The sequence below is a fragment of the Stenella coeruleoalba genome, assembly GCF_951394435.1.
Source record: "Stenella coeruleoalba genome assembly, chromosome: 12".
NCBI lineage: Eukaryota > Metazoa > Chordata > Mammalia > Artiodactyla > Delphinidae > Stenella > Stenella coeruleoalba.
Window position 1 is genome coordinate 50,806,788 of NC_137158.1, and position 27,202 is coordinate 50,833,989.

Here is a 27,202-nt window from a genome sequence, read left to right on the forward strand (position 1 = left end):
CTAAAGACAAAAAAGAAACTGGTAAGAGTTGCTAGCTGGGCTGGGTGGGGGGGGGCGGTGGTTGGAATCTGACAGACTGAAGGGAATATACTGCTCACAGTATATCTTTTACAGTTTTTGAATTTTGGTGCAATCACATGTTTTATCTAGTCAATAGCATCCATAAATAGAAAAATGTTTGGTGGATGCATTTAACAGTCAAAAATGGCAATTCAATATCACTCCCCAGAACCTGGCTAAACTAACCAAATTTATCCAAAACTAAGGGAAAATCTACTATCAATTTAGAGAAATGTTCCATACTTAGTTTATAAAAGTAAGAACATTTGTGCTAGATAAAATGAAAAGAATACTTAGACTTCTAGTTTAAAGATGGTAGTGTAAGTTGGTATTTCCCTTTTCTCAGCCTAGAAATAACCCCAAGGATTGAGAAGGAAGGAAAAGATCATAAAAATGTTTAGCCACAAAATGAGCTGAAGGACAGTCAAGGGCAATCAAAATTGGGCAAAGACCACTATGGGAAGGAAAGAAACTGAGAAAGGATGTCATGGCTGCCCATGAAAAACAACAGAATTAATTTCTCAAAAAAATTCATAGAAACAAAATTTTCAGAAATGAGGAGTATACTCAGATGAAACTCTGTTTACAATAGTGGAAACAGGATGCACGAGACAGAGGCAGGAAGATCCCTGGTCCTATTATGGTTCGTAGTAATAGAAGAAACAAGGTAGAACATGGAGTCACAGACAAATCAATTATTAGTTATTGGTTACAGGTTATAGAGACAATTATTAATAATTAAAACTGACTACATGCATAGTGAGATTGGCAGGGACAACACAAAAACATACACAGACCGAAAACTCAGGCCCACAGAAAAAGTTCAACTAACTGGGAACATGACCATAACTTCTCTTCAACACGAGCCTCATGTAAACAGCTGATGATGAAAGAACTCACACTCCTCCAAAAACAAATACCACAGGACGCATAAAAAGGTGCTCCAAGAAAAAGGAGGAAATAACAGGATGAGCAGATGGCAAATACAAACACACAGGGCAGCCATTATACACTCCAAAACTATGACCAAATAATTGTCCGTGAATTCTTTAAGTTATATAAATGTATCAACAGGTTGTATAACTTACAGAGTATTATATTGCAATTATCTCTCAACTGAAAAGTTTAATAAAGCAGTAGTCTCCAATAAGCTCTTTGCACAAAGTAGAGCTGAATAAGCACAGGGAAAAAACAGCAAAACAACCAGAAAAGATAAAACATGAACTGGCAGAGCTAAGGAAAGAAGCAGAAGAACAAAAGTGTCACAGAAATTAATGCACAATTAGAAATAGCAAAAAAGAACAGATGCTGCTAAAAGCACAATAAATGATACGGGGAACAGAATGAGAGTGTGAAAAACATAATGAAAATAAAGAATTTAAACTACTGATTTCTTGAAGAGAAAACAGAAATAACCTAACAGGATACATCTTTAGAGATACTACTCAAATTCCACGAGAAAAGCAACCATGACAGCATGTCCAGGGTAAACTGAACCAAAAGAGTCAACATTGAGACAGAGCTATTAGACTTAGAGAAAGAACCACTGGGGTATCCAGGGGAAAAGGTAAGTCACTAACAGAGTTGGGGTTGGGGGGAAGGGAATCAAGCTGTTCTCAGATATACCCACAGCAACATTCAATACCAGCAGGACAATGAAGCAATACTGGGAGGAGGTCTAACACCAGATAGTAACACACATTACAAAGCTGTGAAAATTTTAAAAGTGTAGTAATGGCATGAATAAACAAAAGAAAATTCAAACAGATGCAAATATATAGAGGAATTTAAAATATGTCAAAGGCAGATAGAATTTCCTGGTGGACGGAATATGTGGAGCAAAAAGAAGAAAGATACCAAGGATGACTTCAGATGTTTTGTTAGAAAAATAAGAAGGATCAAGTTGTCACCAACTAGGTAATAAGGCTTTAAGTTATAAAGGTTTAGGGAGGACCTAGTAACCTTTCTACTTTCTTTAGGTTACTAAATCAGTGAACAGGTAATGAAAATAACCTCAACATCCTCTAGTTTATGATTTGAAAAGAGGAGTCTATAGACTCTAGATGGACAATTAGACGATCCAAGGTGAATTAGAGTAGCTCTGAAAGCAGATCCATGCCTGGACTGAATTCTCATTAGGGAATGAGTAAATAGAAACTTTAACAAACGATGTAAGACTTTTAAAATCCTACAAATACTAGGAATAATGTAAGGTTAGCAAATTTGATCCAGCAGTAAATTAAAAGAATAGCATACTGTGATCAAGCACCGTTCATTCCAGGAAGAAAAGGATAGTTTAATATTGAAACATCTCCTGATATAATTCATGACATCTATATGTAATAGAAAATATATAATCATCTGACCAGATGCTTGAAAGCTACTTAATCTAAGATTCAACATCCACTCTCTACTCCCTGTCCTCCAAAAAATAGCATTCCCATTAAGGTCATGAAAACAGCAAAACTGTCCATTATTTAGCATTGTTTTAGAAGTTTAAGCCAATGCAAAAAAGATAAGAAAAAGAGGAATGCTATCTGAAAGGAAATAATGATGTTCATTATCAGAAGATGATAAAACTGTTTATTTGGAAACTACCCTTCCCCATGACATAAAATTCAATTTACTTGATTTTAAGAAATATTGGTTGAATACCTACTAAGTGCCTATTACTGTTTTAAGTGCCAAGGATACCTCACTGAACACACATGCACACAAATCCCAGTCTTTATGGAATGCTAAATACTAGAGGAGGGGGACAGTGAACAACAACAACAACAAAAACACAGCATGGATACAACTAAAGCAGGGAAGTGAATAAGGAGTTGTAACAAGAGAGCAGTGGGGATAGATCACTGTACGCAATTTCAAATAAGGTAGTTAGGAAAGACCTCGGCAAGAAGGTGACACCTGGGTAAAGACCTAAAAGAAATGAAGAAACAAGCCATGGAGCTATCTGAGGGATAAACGTTCCAAGGCAGAGCAAACAGCTTGAGCAAGGGACTGAAGGCTGAGAGCATGACTGGCATGTTTGAAGAACAGTATGCCATTCTCGCTGGAGTCTCTCTACTCTGCTGGCTTTGAAGAAGCAAGCAGCCATACTGGAGAAACCACGTGGCAAGGAACTACAGGTAGCCTCTAAGAATTGAGGGCAGACTTCAATTAACAAAGCTGCAAGGCCTCTAGCCTCTAAGCAGCAAGAAAATATGACCTTCAGTCCTAAAACCATAAGGAACTACATTCTGCCAAAAATCTGTGAGTTTGGAAACAGATACTTTCCTGATTGAGCTTCAAAAGAGATCACAGCCCCATCTGACACCTTGATTGTAGCCTTGTAAGACTATGAACAAGGAACCAAGCAGAGAGAACCAAGTAGAGAGAAACTGAGGTAAGTGTGTGATGTTTTAAGCCACAAAGTTTGTGGTAAGAGTTCAACAAAATGGCTCCACTAACAACCTAAAAGCATTTAAAGGAGAATAGTTAAATGAATTAATAATTGGTATATCTATACAGTCTCAGACATTTATCTCAGATATAGTGCTTACCACGTCCTAAATTTACGTGACATATTTAGTCTCACAATAACTCCAAGGAAGGTAGAGTTACTGTCTCCATTTCACATACGAAGAAATGGAGGCATAGAGAGGTTACGAATCTTGTCTAAAATCACTTTGATGATGTGGTTCCAGAGTCCATGCTCTCAAACCACTGGGTGATATTGCCACATACTGTAGTATATACTGGGGAACATAAGGCTACAAATATTAAATTAACAAAAGAAATATAAGACCTATGGAAAAAACCCCAATGTCCTAATGAGAGTAATTAGAGAATACTTAAATAAAATGGAGATATATACAATGTTTACAGATTGGAAAACTCAGTATAAAGATGTCAGTTCACTCACTATTTATCTGTAGATTCAATCCAAGGATAATTAAAATCCCAGTGGGCTGGTTTGTGTGACAAGATGATTCTAAAATTTGTATGGAAAAAAAAGGACTAAAAGTAGCCACGATATTTTTGGAAAAGAACCAAGTGGGAACAATCACCCTATCAATTATTGTAACATATTATAAAGCTATAGTAATTAACAGAATCTAATATTTGTACAAGGATGAACAAAATCCAACTGAATAGAATAGGAAGTTCAAAAACATACCTTTGAATATTTCGATACCTTTTCTGTAACACACAAAAAAATTATGTATATATATGCACACAGAGATACGTAGCTAATGTTCCACGTGTAGTTGTTTATAATAGCCAAAACTAGAGAACTATAAGTATCTCAAACGTCTGCTAGTAGCATAATATATAAACAAAACACAGTATACTCATGCTATGGAATATCATATAGCAATGAGTATTGACCTTAGAAACATAATGCTACATATAAAAGGTCAGATGTCACAGAGTATACAGTCTATGCTACCACTAAAATAAAGCCCAAAAAGCAACAAAATTAAATGTATTTTTTTGGAAATACATAACTAAGTAGTAAAAATATAAAATAAAGTAGTAAATACCATAAAAGTCAGAATAGTGGTTACCCATTAGGGAGATGGGAGGCAGTCATGATCAACAAATGCATAGTACTAGTAAGTTCTCTTTGTTTACTTGACTGGGATTTTATGTAGACATTTATTCTACAACACTTTGCTAAATTTATGTTTATATTTTATGCAGGATTTATATTTTTAATATTTCATAAAAAACTTGTGTCATGCTTGGGTGGATAATGGGAAAAAGTATAGCATTATATCTATAAGAAATATGAACATGTGTGCAATAAATGAACAAATCGAAAACACCAATAAAACAATGCATACTTTAATAATTATGCATAAAAGCCTTGATAACAATGAGTGCCATTTACTACTCAATCATGTAATCATCTAATAAACAGATCTTAATGTTTCATTAATTATATCAGCATATTTGTATAAGCTAGCAGCTACAGTAAACATGGAAGAAAAAGCCAGTTGAGTAAGACCATCTTTTTAGCCTAACCATGAGGCTAGGTTTACAAAGTGAATTGGAGTGTTGTGTGCAGATTATTTTATATCCATTAATTTTTGAAAAGTGACCATAAAAACATGTCTCAAAACTTACATATTATTAGGCTTACAAGTAACAAATTGTGAAGTTTAAGTTTTGTTGGCCCCAACCCAAATTTCCCGAAGTTAAGAAAAAAATCTGCTGCTTATTTCAAACATAAAGTTAGTTATATCAAGAAGTATTCCAAAGAAAATCAACAATTATCCAAGATGAATCCAAATTCATTATTGGATAAGTGCTTTAATGGTATATTTTCAGTTTTTTATGGACAGATAAAGTATTAAAAATAAAGTTAATGTAAAGATATCAACGGTAAGTTTCACAGAAGAAATTTCAAAGTGTTTGTGAATATGTATGGGTATCTCTCTCTCAGAACACAGAATTAGATGGAGTCTAACTACCCCAGGCACAAACCCCCTCAGGTTGTTAGGTGTTATAGGTTACTTTCATCAAAATAAGAGAAGTTTCTGTACACCAAAAGACAGACAGTAATCACAGACCTTAGCTGTTCATTCTCTATTTCATACAATCCTAAGCAATGTGCAAATATTACAGACACTATTATAGCCTTATGGTTTCCAGGAACCCAAACAGTCTAGCACTCAGGGATATGGTGTTGCTGTTTGAAGGTGGTGAAGACATAAGAGTTTGTCTGCCTGCAGCAAAGCTTTTGGAGGCATGACATGACTATTTAAAGTGGGAAAGGATCTAGGCCCCTGTAGTAACTCCATGAAAGAATTTGTATACCTGTGTTGATATTCAATCAGATCTACTGCCTGGGCTTCCCTGGTGGCGCAGTGGTTGAGAGTTGCCTGTCGATGCAGGGGACGCGGGTTCATGCCCCGTTCCGGGAAGATCCCACATGCTGCGGAGCGGCTGGGCCCGTGAGCCATGGCCACTGAGCCTGCGCATCCGGAGCCTGTGCTCCGCAACGGGAGAGGCCACAACAGTGAGAGGCCCGCGTACCGCAAAAAAAAAAAAACAAAAAACGTACTGCCTTATTTGAGTCAGGTTTATTGATGACATCTAATAACAGCTTTCTCATCTCACCTCAGGCACTGAAGGCTAAGTCCCTATCTTTATTAGACACTTTATACTGCATTGCTCAGTCTGCACATGTTTCCTGCCTTAGTGTATCTGTTAATTATATGTAACAAAAGACATAATCAGGATGAAGTCTCCTTAGGAGAGTAAATTAACAAAGCCTCTAACTGAGAAGATACTGCTAATTTGGCCAATGTGAATACCAGGAGCAGTCTGCTTTCACCCAACATGGACAGTAACACATCTTTCATTTTAACAAAATTTAGTCCAGGGCAGCCTTGACTGTCCTATCATCCCTCAGGTCATCATGAAAAACTACTCTACCGATGATATGTTAACTGGACCTAGGTGAAAAGGAAGTATCTGGCATTCTACATGTTTTAGTTAAAAAAAAAAAAAAAAATAGGTGTGCCAGAGAGTGAGAGATCCAAAAAACTGGGACATTTCAATGGCATCTCAGTGAAGTTTCTGAGTTCTAGTGCCCTAGAATGTCAAGATATCACATGTAATATACATGATATATTATTAAATCTTATACTATTTACCACCAAGGAAGTGACATAATGCATGATTTTAGCCTCTGTGAGTTTTAGAAGCAACACCTACAATATTTCGGTATGCTTCTCTGATTTATATCAAGTAACCTCTAACTATCAATTTTATGTGACCTAGAGGCTAGAATAAGATCTGAGGCAGGCTCCAAATCTAGAAACTCTATCACTTGAGCCTTTAATCCAGCAGATTCAATGTTCAAACTTAATGGCTGATTAGATACTATACGGAGCTTCTAGCAAGGGGCAATACAAGATACACACATGGTCTCCTAACATTTTGGAGCAAATCCATGTTCTCTTTGTTAAATAAATATTCCTGTTTTTTGATCCTTATTTGATAAACAATGTCTAGCCCCTGCCACCATGTCTACTTCCTCATAAGCCCAGCTGAGTAAGCACTAGGGTAGCTGAGGAAAGAGGCTGACAAACAAAAGGGATTATTTTACCTCTTTTGCAGAAGGAGAGATCAGAGCATTGACATGAGTCAAAAATACTCCCTCAATCTGAGTGTATTCTCAGAGGATCATCTATATACCTCTTCCACCAATCTTCTTAAACCAATCCTCCAAGTGCTTAGAATAATACCTGACACACAGTAAGCACTGTCATATTTGACATTATTATTATTATGCTTTTGCAGAAAAAGTCTTGAGATATATTACTGGTAGATACATAGGGAAAAACTAAGCAGATGGAAAAATAATGCCTTATTAATGCTAAGAAAAACAAATTTGGGGAGGAGAGGAAATTGAATGATAATATATCTCTTGAACTGACAGATAATAACATTTAGTCTTTTTCAACACAATACCGCTTCCCTTAGCTGCACTTGTCTCTGATTCACGATTTCCAGAAGGTAAACCTCCAATGTTCTGCCGAAGTTGGGAAGAACAGTAACCTAGGCTGAGTGGGTAGGAATTGAGAGAATGTGAGGGCATATCTAAATCTTATAATTTGAACTAATCCTATTATTGAAAATCTTAGACTTTCACACCTAATCCTCTATTTTCATCTCCATTTTCAGTGGTGTCTCTAATTCCTAGTGTTTCTAGAATACTGTGATAAAAAGTTGCTTCTGGGCATTCCCTGCCAATTTACTTTTAGCTTTGCTGACCTACTAAATCAGTTACAACTTACCCATTTGTTTTGTAGCTCCCGACATTATATTGTGGATATCTCCATCCCCCAATCCTTTCTGAAAAAGTTATCTCCATCAAAACATGGGAGTAAGCCAAGAAATAGGAAATTAAATCCCAGGTAAAAGAGAATCCAAATCAGAAGAGAGAAGAAGCAATTCCCAGGATGACGGTGAAGGGAAATCCCAGGAAGGCTGAGATATAAGGCTAAAAGATCCTCCAGTACAAACACATGTGATATAAGAAAAAAAGATAAAATATTACCTGATGTCCTTTAGTTTATTATTCACAAATATGAACAGGATATGGTCCCTGCCTTCAAGAATGTAAAAACCTTGAGACTATAAAATATAATTGGACAGAATGGTTATAAGGCCCTTGACATTTATGTTGCAAAACAGCAGTCCCCAACCTTTTTGGCACCAGGGACTGGTTTCGTGGAAGAAAATTTTTCTATGGACTGGGGTGTGGGGGAGAATGGTTTCAGGATGATTCAAGAGCATTACATTTACTGTGCACTTTATTTCTGTTATTATTACATTGTAATATATAATGAAATAATTATACAACTCATCATAATGCAGAATCAGTGGGAGCCAAGAGCTTGTTTTCACTTGCCACTCACTGACAGGGTTTTGATATGAGTCTGCAAGCAATTGATTTATTATGGTCTCTGTGCAGTCAAACCTCTCTGCTAATGATAATCTGTATTTGCAGCCGCTCCCCAGCACTAGCATCACCGCCTCAGATCGCCTCAGGCATTAGAGTCTCATAAGGAGCACGCAACCTAGATCCCTCACATGCACAGTTCACAGTACAGTTTGAGCTCCCATAAGAATCTAATGCTGCCGCTGATCTGACAGGAGGCGGAGCTCAGGTGGTAATACGCGTGATGGGGAGCAGCTGTAAATACAGATGAAGTTTGGCTCGCTCACTGCTCATCCCCTGTTCCTAACAGGCCACAGACCGGTACCAGGGGTTGGGGACGCCTGTTGTAAAACAATGCAATGTATGGGTCAGGCATTATATTCTCTGGAACCAGACCATCTGGGTCCAAATACCAGCTTCATTAATTACTAGGTGTGTCATCTTAAAAGGCTTAACTTCTGTGGCTCAGCTGAGTCATTTTAAAAAATGAAGCTAATTAGAGTACCTATTTGATAGGGTGGTTCTAAAATTAAGAGATTTAAATGTGAAACTAATATCAGTACCTGGGATATAATGAGCACTACACAAGTGTTATGCAGCAGCAGACGTAGTGTATTTTTTTTTTTTAGGACAGTCTGGAAATACATTAGTAGATACACAGAAAATGAAGCAAGTAGGAAAAAGCCATGCAATTGTTCACTTCAGAAAAAATAAAGTAGGAAAAAGGAAATAGTCATAGTATACTACTTGGTCCATAAATGAATAATATTTATATAGACACAATAATGTAAACTTTCAATAGTGATTTAATCAAGATTGTGATGAAACTATAGAGCAGGGAGAGAGGGAGAGCAGAGGAAACCTAAGTCCTAAGACTCGAAATTCTTTAAGACAGGAGATCAGGAACTTCTCTGGTGGTCCAGTGGCTAAGACTCCACATTCCCAAGGCAGGGGGCCCAGGTTTGATCCCTGGTCAGGGAACAAGATCCCACATGTCATAACTAAGAGTTCACATGCCGCAACTAAAGAGCCCGCATGCTGCGGCAAAGATCCCACACGCAGCGACAAAGATCCCACACGCAGCAACAAAGATTCCAAGTGTTGCAACTAAGACCCAACGCAGCCAAATAAATAAATAAAAATTTTAAAAGTATTCAAAAAAGAGATCAAATCTAAATTTCAAAAATCAAGACATAGTATATAAGCATGTTATTTTAAAAAAACCAAATAACTCAGATACAGAGAACAAACTGGTGATTGCCAAGGGCGGCGGGGGGGGGGCACAAAATGGATGAAGAGTGTATTCCGTATTTGAAAGCTGCTAAGACAGTAAATCTTAAAAGTTCTCATCACAAGAAGAGATTCCTGTAACTATGTGTGATGATGATCTTAACTAGACTTTTGTGGTGACCGTTTCACAATACATACAAGTATCAACTCATTATGTTACACACCTGAAATTAATACGTCATGTTAATTATAGCTCAAATTATCGAGGACAAAAACCTCATTGCGCCTTAATTAGTGCCCTTAAAAGACAGGTGTTCAAGAAAATAATTTGCACGCAGCATATAATAAATGTACAACTTTCTTTAAAAAAGTTTCTAGGCAACTGTTTTTAATCAACAGATTTAGCAAATGAATGTTAAACAAATAACCAAAAAGTACTTGGCAATGTGGTGGACATGAAAGTAAAAGAAAATGATACTCCCTTGGGAAGTTTAAGTTTTAGTCAGAGACAGAAATAAAATTAAGAATGTGTGAATGACAGAAAAGGCAAAGGACATTCAGGAAAATTATCAGAGTGTTCTTATAATAAGTCATGGAGAAAGTAATTCATGAAGCAAGCTTTTCCTTGAAGGATGATCCAAATCTGTACAAAGACAGCAAAAGTGAAGACAATATTCAAGACAAACAGGTATAGAGGCAATAATAAACACTGTGCTTGAGGGAGATAAGTCTAACTTACTCAGAGCATTAGTTCAGGCTGAGTAAGGTGGAAAATATTATACACAGGAAAGGTGGAGATATTCTGGAGCTCCTTGACAGGCCCATAATAGAGTCTGGAATTGCCAGTTGTTTAAAATGGGAAGATGGAGAGCTTTATAAAGATGCTATTCTCGGGCTTCCCTGGTGGCACAGTGGTTGAGAGTCCACCTGCCGATGCAGGGGACACAGGTTCGTGCCCCAGTCCGGGAAGATCCTACATGCCGCGGAGCGGCTAGGCCCGTGAGCCACAACTACTGAGCCTGTGCGTCCGGAGCCTGTGCTCCGCAACAGGAGAGGCCACAACAGTGAGAGGTCCGCGTACCGCAAAAAAAAAAAAAAAAAGATGCTGTTCTCTTCTGCATTAATTACCTCACATTTTTCATTATCTTAAAATCCAATTCCTCACTAGGTAGCCAAGTTAAAGAGAATGAGAACCACATCACATTTACACATTATTACATCTCCCACATGTAGCACAGAGCATACTGTCTAAAAGTGAATTATAATGCTCAAACCACTTGAAGTGTTTTATATAATCTTTGTTCTTAAGCTCTAGGAAATGCTGGGGAAATAATTACCTCTGGAGTGAAAAAACAGCTATTTGAAATTCAGCAATTCCTTCTGTTTCACTAGGGTTTCTTTTCCTTTTCTATAAAATTCATTTAGAATTTAAAATAGCAACCATATTATGATTCCATTTTTATAAAATATTTCCATATAGCTATTCTTCTGTCTGTATATGCATATAAGACATCTAGAATGATTTTCCTCAGTGTTAATAATATCACTTTCAGAGTTAGGAGGAATTTCATTTAATTTACTGTATTTAATTTCCTGCATTGGTTAATTTCTTTATAATAAAGACAAATTATTGTTTGAAACACAAAGAAAGAAAGTTAAGATGACTCAATATTGAACAACTAAATAGATAGTTGGGCCACTTAATAAGATGGAAATGAAAGATTTGTTTTGTTTTTGTGGGAGAAGACCCAACAGTTCAATTTTAGACAAGTTTGTGATATCTGAGAAATGTATGAATTGAGATATCAGGATGCAGTCATATATTATGAGTCTGGTAGCTCAGAATGATAGTTTAGATTGGGGATATAAATTGGGGCATCCGTTGGCATACAGATGATACTTAAAGGCAAAGGAGTAAGTGGTTGAACTAGGGGCAGCGTGTAAAGAAAAAAAGTGGACCCAGGACCAAGCCCTGAGTATTTGAACATTCAGAGGTTGCTTAGAGAATGAAAAGGAGGAGAAACTGCAGCCATAGGAGTATGTGGTATCACAGAAGCTAAAAGAACTTTCACATAGAAATGGCCCATTATGTCAAATGTTACTTACAGTAAGATGAGAATCAAGAGAAGAATCCACTAGATTCATCAGCATAAAAGTTATAAGTGACCTTGAGATGAGTAGGATGTGCAGTTCTGACAGAACTGTAAAGTCAGTGTCAAATCTAAGGGGGCTGAGGAGTAAGCAGAGGTGAGCAAGTAGGGACAGTTCGTATAGATACATTTTGCTGCAAGAGGCAGAGAAATAGGACAGTGACTGCAGAGAGATGTGATGTCAAGGAGTTTCTCCGTGCGTGTGTTTTGTTTCATTTCATTGTAAAATGGGACATGTGAAGGCATGTCTGCACACTGATACCAGTAGTAGAAAAGGACAGGTTGGAAGTGGAAACAAAGAGGATAGGAGGGCTAATCAAAGGAGCAAGCTTCTTGTATATTAGTCATTTACAATACAAGATTTGTAAGAAGATCTTGGCAAATAAAAATTCAGAAACTTAAATAGAATGTGATGCTGTTGAATGTGAAAATCCACATTTCCTTAAGCCCCAAATTAGCCTCATCTAAGAGCTGTGGTAAACCTAAAGAAATTGTATCAAACTTACCATCATGCTAGTCTAGATTTCTGAAGCAAGGGGAAAAAAAATAAAGTGAATGGAACAAAGAAATGCTAAATGTAGAAATCAAACACATTAATGAGATGACTTACTGGGAGGGAACGGTACAATTAAAAACAAAAAATTGTGGGAGTGAAAGAAAATGATACAGGCAAAAATCTGAAATACATAGAAACATGAGATTTATATAATACTAAGCTATGATTTAAATTATCACCACTGGACCTCAGTGACCAATGCTAGACTGAAACAGTAGACAAATGAAAGTAAACTTTCATAGACAAATGAAAGTTTCATTTAAAAATGAAAGTAAACTTTCATAGAAAAGTGAAAGTTTCATTTAAAAAATGAAAGTTAACTTGAGATGCATAACTTAAAAATACAACTGAGTATTATAAGAATGGACTTCAAAATACCATGAAATTTCTTGTCAAAGAAAAATCTGTTAAAAGACACATAAAATTAAAATACAAACTTTTCCTCAAAAAGTGGTTTTGTCATTTTCTTTGTCTGAATGCTGATATTGTAAACAGCACATTTCTTGGCAGATGTGGAAGACTACTGAGATACTGAAAAAATGAAGTCAATTTATTTCCTAAGTAAAACTCAAAAACCGTATACAGCAAGTAGAGAGATATAAAGAAACGAAGTACTGCTACTTTATATCTATTACTAACATTTTTATAGTGCTTGCTATGTGCCAAGCACTGCTATAAGCCCTTCTAATTTTTCATATGTAAGTCTCATGGTAACTCTGTGAGGAAAAGTATATAGTTATCCTCCATTTTACAGATGGGTAACTGAGATCTCACTTCACAAAACTAGTAAACAGTAGGTAGACTGACTCCAGAGTCCATGTTGCTGACCACTATATTGCACGGCTATTATAGGTATCTACAATGGGATGGCAAATTTTCTAGTTTCCATTTAGACATTATGAGAAAGCATACACTATGCAAATTAATATATTTTATTCCCAGGAGCATTTTACTTCTTGGATTGCTTTTTACATGACTTAAAATCCTACTGCTAAATATTTTGCCAGAAGAACACCAAAAGAAAATATTACTCTACAAAAGAAAGAAAACATACAGAAAAAAAAAATTTACTCAACATATTAATAACAAGAGACCAAAATCTATGTTCTATAATTAGAAAACTCAGAAACATACTTGCTATGCAAAAGGAGATTCTACTGATAGGTTTTCCCCAGAATTCCTCATCACTGCTTGCTATATGATTATCTGATGCTATTCACAGAAAGTTAAAATTTAATGTGAAAGTACGTTTTGAGATAAAGAGCATACCACCACAAAGAACTATAATAGCTGCAGCTTTTTTTCCTACCTTCTTTGAACTATAAATCCAAAAATGAAACTCAGCTATTAATGAATGTAAAAAAAAAGGCTTAAGACTTATAATATACACTACCATTAGAGAAATCTAATTTTAGAAAAGTAATTGCTTTATTTCTTAGGTAGAACATTCTCACTGACACCCTCCCCCTCATACTTTTAAAAGTTACTTTGCTAGTAGAAAGGAAATCATGAACCTATGAAAGTAAAAATTTTCTTTAATTCAGCTGCTTTTAAATGTTAAGGAATATAAATTCAACCAGAAAAGATTTAAACCTTGGGTTAAAGAGTATGATTAACATTGAGGAGCAACATTTGGGCAAGATAAATCATCCATTTCTAGGCCTCTTTCAAGACTACATTATGGCAGGAGTCCAATCCAACACCAATCCAGGGAAGCCCCAGTTGACTCCTGAGTAAACTGAATAGTCCACAGAATGCCTCTAATGAATCGAGCAAAAGTGAAATACACTGTGATAGTACAGAACCTAAAAACCGAGTGACTATATGTAAACGTAAAAATCTAGTGACTATAATTTACTTTGTAATATTACAGGAAGACAAATTACATTTAAACATGCTTTAAAAATTAGCTTATTTTAAATACTTTTTTAAAGGATATAGAACATATCCTTAACTGTTTTTGCAATAAGAAAACATCAAGTGAAATTCAGCATCTTACCTTAGACCAAAGATGTGTGATTGTTCATAGCTGAATAAAGAACGAATCTTGGCTTCAGAATTCAAAATTATAAGTCTGTCAATAATATCCTGTAAAAGAGACTGAGTTAGACTGTTCTTGGCTGAAACCATTTAAAGAAAATCAAATCAACAAATATTTATTTAGATTTGTGGTTCTCAAACTCGGCTTTGCATTTGAATGTAGGGAGCTGTTTCAAAAAACATTTTTTTAATTAAGCCTAAATCTCACCCCTAGAGATTCTGAATTAATTGGTCTGGGTGTGGTATGAGCATCAAGACGTGTAAACATTCCTGAAATGAATCAAATGTTTAGCCAAAGCTGCTTATTGCAGCCAGTTAAATACTGTTTAAACTGCTAAAAATGTAAACTACCTTGAAAAACAAATATGAACTCTAAAAATGTGAAGCATGAACAGTGGATTTAAATAGTTTTATCTAGGAATTATTTGAGATTTTGTTAATAGATATTCTCTGCTCATGTAAAGCAGTGGTTTCCAACCCTGAGCAAACACTGCAATCACCTAGAGAACTTAAAAAGTAAATATAGGGCCTCCCTGGCAGCGCAGTAGTTAAGAATCTGCCTGCCAATGCAGGGGACACGGGTTCGAGCCCTGGTCCGGGAAGATCCCACATGTCACGGAGCAACAAAGCCCGTGCACCACAACTACCGAGCCTGCGCTCTAGAGCCCGTGAGCCACAACTACTGAGCCCGTGTGCCACAACTACTGAGCCTGCTCTCTAGAGCCCGCGAGCCACATCTGAGCCTGCATGCAACAACTACTGAAGCCCGTGCGCCTAGAGCCCATGCTCCACAACAAGAGAAGCCACCACAATGAGAAGCCCGGGCACCGCAACGAAGAGTAGCCCCCGCTCGCTGCAACTAGAGAAAGCCCATGCACAGCAAAGACCCAACACAGCCAAAAGAAAAAAAAAAAAAAAGTAAGTGTAATAGCTGTCCAAGCTCTATCCCAAAGCAATTAAGTCACTATCCCTGGGGTATGATTCTGGCATTAACATCCTTGTAAAAGCTTCCCACAGTTGTTGCAATGGGTAACCATGCTTAAAAATCACTGATGCAAGTACAGAGAGAACCTGATGCCTAGGTGCCATCAATTGTCCCAAGCACTGACAATTTAAGCCTATCACAAAATTTTGAGCATTCTCTAAAAGCCTTTCTTTCTATAAGACCTCGCTTTTGTGCATATCTTTGGGTTCAGGCCTAAGAAATTTATTCATAGCAAATACTTGTCTCTCTCATTGATCATTTTCCTGATCAAGAAACTTGTTACTTTCCACGAGTTTAAATTCAAGGTATTTCTGTAACCAACAGGGCAAAAGAGGAATGGTTATTCTAGGGAATAAAGTCACATAATATTTTCTGAGGTCTATGTAGATGATAGTACAAACATATCAAATACGTAAGAGGCCAGGAAATAAGACTGTAAGGAGGAGGAAATAATGGATCTAAAAATCACATCTGAGAAATACTAAACAAGACACAGGAAAAACTGGATTTTGTATGCTTACCAACTGAAACTTTACATGGAACACTTAGGAATGCATTTACCATTCTACAAACGTCTTGTAAAATGTGTAAATAATATTAGCACAAAGAGTTTACAATCAGCAAATATTAAATAAACTGCCTAACAATGAAGAATGAAAAGATTGCTATCTTAAACAATCTGTCCTTGTTGGCTGCTACGTAGCTGGACACTCATTTCAAAACAGTACATGACACCTTGTGACTCCAAAGTTCTAGTTCTGAATCTAAGTACTAGATACTGTAAGAATACAAGGTAGAGAATGTATTACCAACAAGCTAATAGCAGCTATCTATCAATGATAATGCATTTTCAGAGAACAAATGTTACAGTAAATAAATTCTTCTTCAAAGGGGATTACACTGATGGATCACCACTTAGGGAAGTAAACTCCCGGGAAGCCCACCTTATGGAGAAATTCAGTTTGTAAGCACTACAATGTGTGTCAATAAGGCAATCAGTTTCCTAAATTAAGCAACAGCTTCTGAGAAATAAGTTACTGCAAGTAAGGCTTGGGACTCAAAAAGGAGTCTGAAACTCTGTGCTTTTTTAAAAGCATATTGTCTAGCTTGGGAATATGTTCAGTAATCTAGTAAGCCAGAATGAAACCACGACTGGAAAAACAAAGAGGAATATGCATTCTCTATAAATCAATATATGTTTGAGTGCCTATTCTGTTTACAATTGTCCCAATGGCTGTGTTTGTGCTATCTGATCCCTTTTACTTAAGAAAGGGCCAAGTGAAGGGTGAGGAATATGTCAACCATAATGCCAATACTCCTATACCTGCACTATTAGGAGTGGTTTGTGATTGGTTAGTCCATAAACATCCATGAACAAAACTCAGTCTATTAAGGTCCTCCCTTGGGATTTTTCAAAGTGGGGAGTGTCTTAGTCCATTCTGGATGCTGTGATAGAATAGCACAGACTGAGTGGTTTATATATAACAGAAAGTTTATTTCTCACAGTTCTGGAGGCTGGTTAGTCCAACATCAAGTTGCCAGAGATTTTGTGTCTGGTGACGACCTACTTTCTAGTTCACAGTCAGTCATCTTTTTGCTGTGTCCTCAGATGGCAGAAGGGGTGAGAGGTTTCTCTAGGGTTTTTAGTAAGGCACTAGTCACCCCATAAAGACCTTACCTCCAAATATTATCACACTGGGAATGAGGTTTCAACATATGAATTTGGGGGGTATACAAACATTCAGTCTATAGACAGGAGGTAGAGGAAAATGCCACTGTGGTGGTGTAGTGAGTTGAACGGTGACTCCCTCTAAAAAATAGATATGTCTATGTTCTAATCCCCAGAACCTATGATTGTTACCCTATCTGGAAAAAGTGTCTTTGCAGAGGTAATTAAATTAAGGATCTTGAGAATAAGATCATCCTGTATTAGGCAAGTGGGCCCTAAATCTAATGACAAGTGTTCTTATAAGAGAAAGACAAAGGGAGATTTAAGAAAGAAAAGGAGACGGCCATGTGACGATGGAGGCAGAAATTGGAGGGATGCAGTAACAAGCTATGAAATGCCTGAAACCACCAGAAATGAGAAGAGGCAAGGAAGGATTCTCCCCTGGAAACTTTGGAGGGAATGTGGTCCTGTTGACACCTTGATTTCAGACTTCTGGCCTCCAGAACTGAGAGAGGGTAAATTTGTTGTTTTAAGCCACCCACTTTGTGGTAATTCGTTATGGTGGCCCTAGGAAACTAATGCAAGGGGGGATGGTGAACGTGTCAGTATGGAATGACAGGTAGTCCCTCCCGTGTGTTCTTCTATAGAGGACACCATCTGCAGAAGAACATATTAATAATAATTACAGCAAACAATTATATAGCACTTATCTGCCAGTCAGTGATTTAAACTTTTATATTTAACTTAGTTCAATTCACTTAATTCTGACAACAACTCTGAGATAGTAACAGTACTGCCCTCTTTTTAACAGAGGAGAAAATGGGTCAAACTTGTCCAAGGTCACACAGCTTGTAAGAGGCAGAACCAGCAATCTAATCCAGGCAGTCTGGCTTCAGAATACAAACTCTTAACCACTATACTATGTATATGCCTTTCAATAAAGTCAAAATGGAGAGCAATAAAAAGAAAGGGAGTGGGGAAAGCAAGAGAGACAGATGTCGACCTGACTGAATTCAAAGTTCTATTTCCACTTGTCTCTGATTTTATTGCAAGATGGTAAGTCGATCCCTTTTTTGCCTAAACTAATTCAAATTGAGTTTCTCCAATAACTAAAGGGGTCCAACCTAATATACAATGTATATAAATAGAAAAGAAATAGAAAAGCAATTGAAAAATATATCTGTCAGAGGAAAAGAATATTTTGTGTCATTCATCTTTAATATACACAAGTACAAGTTGGAAGTTGTTCCAGGGCTTAGAATTTTGGTAGATATTCAATAGGAAACCATGAAGAGTGAAGGCCAAATATTCTTAAAGTATAAAGAATTTCTTAAAATTGAGAAACATAACACAAATAGAGAAAAAGCAAAAATAAGTTGAAAGACCACTATGAGAAGAAGAAACGTCAATGAACATTAAACACGTGAAAAGATATTCTGCTCATAATGAGAAAAATATAAATTAACACGTCTTTCCTGTCAGACAAATATCTAAACCACCGACCACATTATCTTCTATGAGCCTGTCAGGAAACAAGCACTGTAATATCTTATTGATGGGAATGCAGAAGAATTATTCCCTGTGGTTGGAAATCTAGCAATACATACCAAAATTACATATGAATTTACCTTTCAACGCAGGGATCCCACTTATAGAAATCCAGCCCAAAAATCAGTAGTAGGCAGAATTCTAAGATGGCCCCAAGATTCTCAGGCCTTAAACACTAATGTATCAATAGGTAGTGCTGTAAAGAGATTTTGCAGATGTAATTAAAGCCCTTAATTAGTTGATTTTAAGAGGAGATTATCAGGGTGGCTCTGATCTCATCACATAAGACACTTAAAAGCAGAGTTTTCTCTGACTAGTTACAGAAGAGGAAGTCAGAGAGATTCAAAGCATGAGTGAAGTTCTTCAATGCTGACATGGAGGGAACAATCTGACAAAGCCCTGAAAGCAGCCCCCGGCTGACAGCCAGCAGGAGATCAGGCACTTCAGTCCCACAACTATAAGAAACTGACTTCTGCCAATAACAAGAACGAATTTGTTATCGTGGATTTTTCCCCAGAGCCTCCAGACAAGCACTCAGGCTGGCCAACATTTTGATTTCAGTCTTTTTAATACTCTGAGCAGAAAACCCAGGCGCACAGTACTTGACTTCTGACCTATAATAAGTGGGTGTTTTAATTTGCTAAGTTGGTAGCAATTTGTTATGCAGCGATACAAAAAAAAAAATTACAGACATACTGGTAAACACAAGATAAGCCAAGGCTATTAATTTTGGCATAATTGATAATAGTAAAAGACTGAAAGAAACCAAGGGTTCACCAATAGACAACTGGATAAATAAACTCTAGTACATCCACACAAGAGCACTATGTAACTGTAAAAAGGCATGAGTAAGAGCTCTACGTACCACTAAGGAGTAATCTCAAAGACAGAGGAGCAGGACTTCCTGGTGATCCAGTGGTTGAGAATCCATCTTCCAATGCAAGGGATGAGGGTTCGATCCCTGGTCCTGGAAGGTCCCACATGCCACAAAGCAACTAAGCCCGTGCGCCACAACTACTGAGCCTGTGCTCTAGAGCTCGCAAGCCACAACTACTGAGCCCGTGCACCACAACTACTGAAGCCCACACGCCTAAAGCCCATGCTCCACAACAAGAGAAGCCACCACAATGAGAAGCCCATGCATTGCAATGAAGAGTAGTCCCTGCTCACCGCAACTAGAGAAAGCCCACACGCAGCAACAAAGACCCAACGCAGCCAAAAATAAATAAATAAATTTATTTAAAAAAACTAAAAGACCAATCCTAACAGAAGTGGAAAGATATTTCTGACTATGCACTGTAGAACATCCATGAAAACTTGAGAACAAACATCCAAGCGATTGCGCTAGATTAAATAATTCATTTGTACTTGTGTTCCATAACAGATTTCAATAAAGGTAATAATATTAGAAATATTTTTAAAAACCATTCACTGGATATCTACTATGTTCTATATGTAAATATGACTAAGATATCCTACTTGCTCTCAGGCCCTCACAGTATAGTAGGGAAGACAGGCGCATAAATGGCTAATTATAAAACTACTTAAGAAGTGCCAAGATACAGAAATGGAGACACAGATGTAGAGAACAAACGTATGGACACCAAGGGGGGAAAGCTGCGGGTGGGTGGGGGTGGGGGTGATGAATTGGGAGATTGGGATTGACATGTATACACTGATGTGTATAAATTGATGACTAATAGGAACCTGCTGTATAAAAAAATAAATTTAAAAATTAAACAAGCAAAAAAAGAGAAGTGCCAAGATACAAGTAAGGATAAGATAAAATTGGAACACTTCAAGAATATAAAAGTTTAATGATAAAAAATACCTATCTTTATATTTCATTCACATAAATCATAAAAAATTTCCCAAAGTAGAGAAAGTTTAAAAAAATAAAATGTTTAGGGTCAAAAGAATTAGAAGAATTCAAAATGTCAAAACCGTAAAAAAAAAAAAAAAAGACAACACACAGGACAAAGTGACCAGAAATAAAAGTAATGATTAACAACAGAATTTCAGAACTAAATAATTCTTTACTAATGCATATATACACATATTTATGTGTGTTCAATTTATAAACTTACCCAAAGATGAGGAACTAAATGTCTCTGAATGATTAAAACAAATTACCCATCTTAGAGTATGAATATAAAATAAGTCTCAAATTAAATAAATATGTATATACTGCCCTCATGGGGCAGTAATATGTAGTTCATTTAAAATATAGGCAGAAAATGCATTGGACTCCTTCGATACAATTTATTAATGTAAGTCACCTAAAAATAATTCATACACATACTTCTATATATGCCAAATCTCTTTCCTAGTTGGGAAGCCTTAACATTGTTATTTCAATAGGTGCCACCACCGTTAGCGGATCAAAGATCCCATTTACAGATAATTCAGAAGCTAACATTCTATAGGTTAATAAATCAAACAGTCTTTAAATGTGATTTAGTATACCTTTTTTTCTGTTAAATTGCATTTTTACTACAGATCTTAAAAAGCGGCACTATAAGAGTGAAAGATTAAAAGAAAATGACTTACAATAACCCTCGTTGGGACTTCACGAAGAGAATATTCTTCTTTATTAGGAAGACCCTGATTGCCTACAAGCTCATAAACAGCAGGATAAGATAACAGGTTCACCAGTGCTAGAAAAGACTGGGGTGGGGGAAGGTGGGAGGGGGAGAAAAAACCAGTCGTTCAAAGGGTTCATTTTTTTTAACCACATCCAAGGAAGACTCATTAATGCGAAGGGCAATTTTTAAAATAAGCCTAATCAATCCATATAACTGAAATATATGCATCTATGATAAGTACAAAATAGTTAACGTCAACAATAATCTATGTCCTAACAATACATAACTGTAACAAAACATAAATGAGAACTGGAAAATGCTTTAAAATATCACGTATCTCTTGAAAGTTAGGTTCTGACAAAAAATGAAATGAGCAATCATTCTCATTCTTTGCACTGTTATATCTGATGCATAAGAAAATATAAGAAAAATACTTTGGGGCTCTGGAGCAAGATAATAATAAATTCTATATATTACAGCACTCAGGTCACAAGGCTATCTTTATCCTTTAACTACATTCACTGGAAATTCAAGTAATCTAAATATAGTTATTAGAAAAAGCCATAGCTTTTCCTATCAAAACCCGCTCATTTTCTGGTGCAATCTTACCAAGTTAATCTCTCCATGAAATTTTTAAGCTCCTGCTCTTGTCTTATCGACAAGAATCTGAATATTTTTCTCCAGCACAGTTCATTCTTTCGATCCCCTACGCAGAAGCACGCAGTGGTTGCCCATTACTAAACATCAGGTCTAAACTCCTTAGCATGACTTTCAAGGCACTTTACTAATTGACACCTTTCTTCTCTTCAGTGTCAAATCTTCTGCCCACCCCCTCCTTCAAATAATCATGACAATTTTCTATTAGATTTGAGTCTAAGTGTTCAACGTTTTCTTAGGTTTGGTTGGTTGGTTTTTGTTTCAGCTGTTTTTTACTTCCAGTTTGAGGTAATCGATATATAACACTACATAAGTTTAAGGTGTACAGCATAATGATTTGACTTACATAATCAGGAAATGATTACCATAAGTTTAGTGAACATCCATCATCTCATATAGATACAACATTAAATAGAAAAAATAAATTTCCTTGTGATGAGAATTCTTAGGATTTACTCAACAATTTTCATATAACATAAAGCAGTGGTAATTATATTAATCATATTGTACATTACATCCCTACTACCTACTTATAACTGAACCTTTGTACATTTTGACCACCTTTACCACCATAAAGATATTATACTATTATTGCCTATATTCACCACTATACATTTCATCACGTTGACTCATGTATTTTGTACTGAAAGTTTGTATCTCTTAATTTCCATCACCTATTTCACTCATTCCCCCACCACACTTCCCTCTGGCAACCACCTGTCTATTGTGTATCTATGACTGTTATGTTTGTTCATTTGCTTCATTTTTTAGATTCTTCATATAAGTGAAATCATATGTTAACTTTTTCATCTTCTACAAATTAGTAAATGATGTTTCTTCTTCACATATTCACATTCATAGACAGTGCAGCCTTGTTGCTGTAGTTGTTCATATGTGACCAAATACTATTCAAATTAATATTAACTTCATAATATTCAAAAAAAATATTTTTTGAATAAAGCAACATATAGGAAAAACCTTAAACATAAAGATAAGTTTTGTGGATAGTTAGAAAAATCTCATTTTACAATAAATTCCAGAACTTACCATACAAAAAAAAAAAGTGAAATCATATGGTATTTGTCTTTCTCCATCTGACTTATTTCACTTACCATAATACTCTCTAGGTCCATCCATGTTGTCATAAATGGCAAGATTTCATTCTATTCTATGGCTGAGTAATATTTCATTCTATGCCTATACCACATCTTCTTTATCCATTCATACATCAGTGAATTGAGAATTTCATAAATGTTGAAATTTGTCGAACGCTTTTTCTGTATCTATTGAGATGATCATATGATTTTTATTCTTCAATTGTTAATGTGGTATATTACAACAACTGATTTGCAGATACTGAACCATCCCTGCATCCCTGGGATAAATCCACTTGATCATGGTGTATGATCCTTTTAATGTATGGTTGAATTTGATTTGCTAGTATTTTATTAAGGATTTCTGCAACTACATTCAGTGATATTGGCCTGTATTTTTAATTTTTTTTCACAGTCTTTTGTTGTGGAATCAGGGTGATGCCGGCCACACAGACTGAATTCTGATGCATTCCTTCCTCTTAAACTTGTAATAGTTTGAGAAAGAAAAGCATTAACTCTTTACATGTTTGGTATAATTAACCTGTGAAGCCATCTGATCCTGGACTTTTGTTGGGAGTTTTTAAAAATTACGGATTCAATTTCACTACTGGTCATCTGTCTGCTCATATTTTGTATTTCTTCCTGATTCAGTCTTGGGAGATGGATAAATTCCTAGAAATATACAATTTCTTCTAGGTTGTCCACTTTATTGGCATATAATTGTTCATAGTAATATCATGATTTCTGTGGTACTGACTGTAACTTCTTTTTCATTTCCAATTTATTTGGCTCCTCTCTTTTCTTGAGAAGTCTGGCTAAAGGTTTATCAATTTTATCTTTTCAAAAAACCAGCTCATAGTTTCACTGACCTTTTCTATTGGTTTCTTAGTGTCTATTTCCACTTTGATTTTTATTATTTCTTTCCTTCTATTAAATTTGGGTTTGTTTGTTCTTTTTCTACTTCCTTTGAGTCGGCATTTGTTGTTTTGATTTTTTAAGATGTCTGGTGTGTATTGTTTATTAATTGAGTAAAATTATAGTAGGAATATCCTAAAAGAAAAACGTCCTTGCAAGACAATTCACAGGGAACACTGGTATTTGTCTTTACTAAGTTTATTTTAAAAATAAAAATTTAGAAATAAAAGAAAGGAGGGAAAAAAATTAGGAAAGGCTGCTGGTTGTAACTGAATATAGATTAAGGTCTGGATGAAGTAATTTGAGAGAGAGATTTCAAATCTATACATTGTTAGTTAAATCATTTCTTACCTTTTGACAGCTTCGGTCAATAGGGTCCACCGGAGTAGATTTGGGATGGGTTACCCTAACATCATCTCTTCCACATTCCAGATTGGCCCATAATTCAGTTAAAAGTGCATTAATAAACCCTAAGAAGAATTTTACATCATATTTATAATATACTGCTTCTTTGGATTATGGAGGCAAGACATAATTATCCTTCTAACAAGACTGGTCCACACTGACAGAAGACATACTTGTATCCTTGGTGCCTCATTATCATAGAACTATGGAATGCCTAAACTCTCAAAGACTATTTCCCTAGAGGACTGAATTTTGAGCCCCAATTTTTATCCTTTAGCCAATGACCTCTCCAAGCATGTTTTCCTGAAAAAAATAAGGTTTACATGTTACTCAGCAAATAAGCTAATAGTGAAATGCAGCCTGAAAGCTGGGGTGTATGTGTGTAAAGAAGGAGGTATCCTGGAGGCACAGTAAACAACAAAAGAGTGTGTGTTCCCTTTCTTTAGTGTAACAATTTTTTTGCATTTCCATATGCTTAGAACATTTCTCCACTTCATACAACTTCTGACTCTATACAGTCTTTAAATTCACCTGAGTCAGATACTATAAATCTAAATGAAAGTGATTATTAAGCCCAATTATCAAATTCCTTTATGAGGAATCAAAGCATATGGAAAGGTGCAAGACAGAACACCTCATCATAAATCAGTAAGTTCGTAATAACACATTAGAGCAGAAAGGGTCCTCTGGTACAATGGAAAACATATAGGCTCTGAAATCGAAAATAGCAGTGTTCAAGTTACAAATCTGCCAGCTTGTTAGTTACATGTCCTTGAATCTTTCGACTTCTAAGAGCATCAGTTCCCGATTTGAAAGCTGAGAAAAGTGTTGCATTTGAGGGTTGCCGTAAAGTATAAATGGGATGATACACACAGAGGTCCTAATATAGTACCAAGACATCAGAGGAACTCGAGCAGTGTTAGTCTTCCTTCCTTTGTCCTATGAAAAACTGCATTTAATCCTCTCAAGAAAAGTTGGATATATGAGGTTTAGAAGCTTAATGACTTGAGCAACAAGAAAATCTGGGATTGAATCTAGTCTTCAAATGCTTCCATTAATGTGTCCCTCAATACTATAAATAAATTGGATTTTATTTTAAGTAAAAGAGTAAGTGGCTCAGCTTAGGGCAGCTTCTGCAACAAACGTGTTTCATAAGTATTCCAAATTAGTCCAGCCAAAAAATATTTAAGATACACTATAGAAAAATATTTACATTTGAGGAGAGAATCAATAGTGACCACTGATGTTATGTTTCTTCACTTCTAAGACTTAAATATAATCACGGCATCTCTATTAGAGATTACATCTTGTCTCTGGTTCAGGGTTCAGATAACCTTAATATACAATATATTAAATCTCCCAATGTTAGAATGTCTTAAAAATCCAATCTGTAGTAGATAATATTCAATACACGCCAACTACAAACTCCAAAAATAGTGGTGAAAATTAAGTGGGTGAGAGAGAATCTTTCAAGAAAGGAAGAGAAAAAGGAATAAGAAAATGGCATGTATGTGTGATCATTATGACTGGAAATCTTGATTTATATATAATTTACTGAAACTGAGCATTAAATCCTATCAGATGCAATTATACCAAGAGAGGATGACAAACTTTTGATTTATAAGATGAAGGCTTCTTAAAGCCATCCAATATAACTCAGTTTAGATCATTATGCACCACGGTTCTGAGGAAAGAAAAAATTTATATATTTTTTTACAGAGAAAAAAAAAATTCCTAGTGGGATTGCACGGAAGCGAAAAGGTAAAAAGGAAATCCCAATAACATTCTTTTTACCTAAGGCCTAACTTGGGAAAAAGAACTTTTGAGTGAAATACCTGATACTTGATCATGGCAGTTAAATTTTGTATAGACTCACTCATTTTATTTAAATTATAATTCTAAAGAACTTACCTGAACTTTGTAGTGCTACTGCACCTGCTGCTGTTGATGCCACGTGTGTAACCAGAACTCCATAGCCAAACTTTTTATGCCTGCTGACCTAACATAAATAAGGAATAATGAGAAGCAGGAAAACACAGCATGCTAATATTTTCCTTACATGTTACATGTAGAGTTACTGATTTCTTTATTAAAATGCTGGACAGTCTTTCAAGAAAAGATAACAAGAGCAGAAAAAACTCAAACTATAACAATGGGTGAGTTAATACTAATGTAATATTTTTGATAATCTTGTTTCAGAGATCTAGGTTCTGGAACCAGCCCTAAAACTATGTTGCTTCATGACCCTAAACAAGTCACTATGTCTCTAAGTCTCTTTATATATAAAATAAGGGACTTTGGACCAGATGAAGAGAAACTCCTTCCAATTCTAATTTCTGTTATCTTACTATTTTATTCTTTAGGTTGGTTCTTTGAGAATAAATTCTCATTAATTAATCTGTATTGACTGCCAGTTTTTTAACTGGGCTTTCAAATAAACGACTTTAAAAAGAATAATGGTATCTTCTTAAAAATGACAGTTTTAGAGGTAATGTGATTTTTTTCCTAAAGAAGGAAGTTATATACACACACACGCACACACACACACAATCCTTATTTAATATACAGGTTTCTAAACAACATTGTAGAAAACCTTAAATAATTTGTTATTTCACAAAGAATATCATCCATGTATTCATGGTAAAGTTCAGAAGTATCTCTCAGCAGAAATCAGAATAAGAAAATAAAGACGTTATAAAATATTCCTCCTTCCTCAGACTTTATAGGTCAGCCTGACCTTAGACAAAGTGTTTGACTTCTAAACAGAGCTAACCATTTAGAATTTGTATTTTTCAACATTTCATTAAAAGGATAAGGATATGTTTTTATCAAAATTTTAAAATATAAACTATACATTCCATGTTA

At 35.8% G+C, this 27,202-nt stretch overlaps 1 protein-coding gene across 4 annotated transcripts in view; it reads right to left on the reverse strand.

Annotated features, from left to right (window-relative positions):
- The window catches only part of TBC1D32 (TBC1 domain family member 32), a 182,397-nt gene that overhangs the window by 76,854 nt on the left and 78,341 nt on the right, over nucleotides 1-27,202 (reverse strand). For all 4 annotated transcript variants that reach the window (XM_079939019.1, XM_079939017.1, XM_079939018.1 and 1 more), the window contains 4 exons: nucleotides 26,249-26,336; nucleotides 24,284-24,402; nucleotides 21,232-21,348; nucleotides 14,439-14,527 (listed from right to left, as the gene is read on the reverse strand). In XM_079939019.1, coding sequence (XP_079795145.1) covers nucleotides 14,439-14,527; nucleotides 21,232-21,348; nucleotides 24,284-24,402; nucleotides 26,249-26,336 — 413 coding nt within the window. The remainder of the gene's footprint in view (nucleotides 1-14,438; nucleotides 14,528-21,231; nucleotides 21,349-24,283; nucleotides 24,403-26,248; nucleotides 26,337-27,202) is intronic.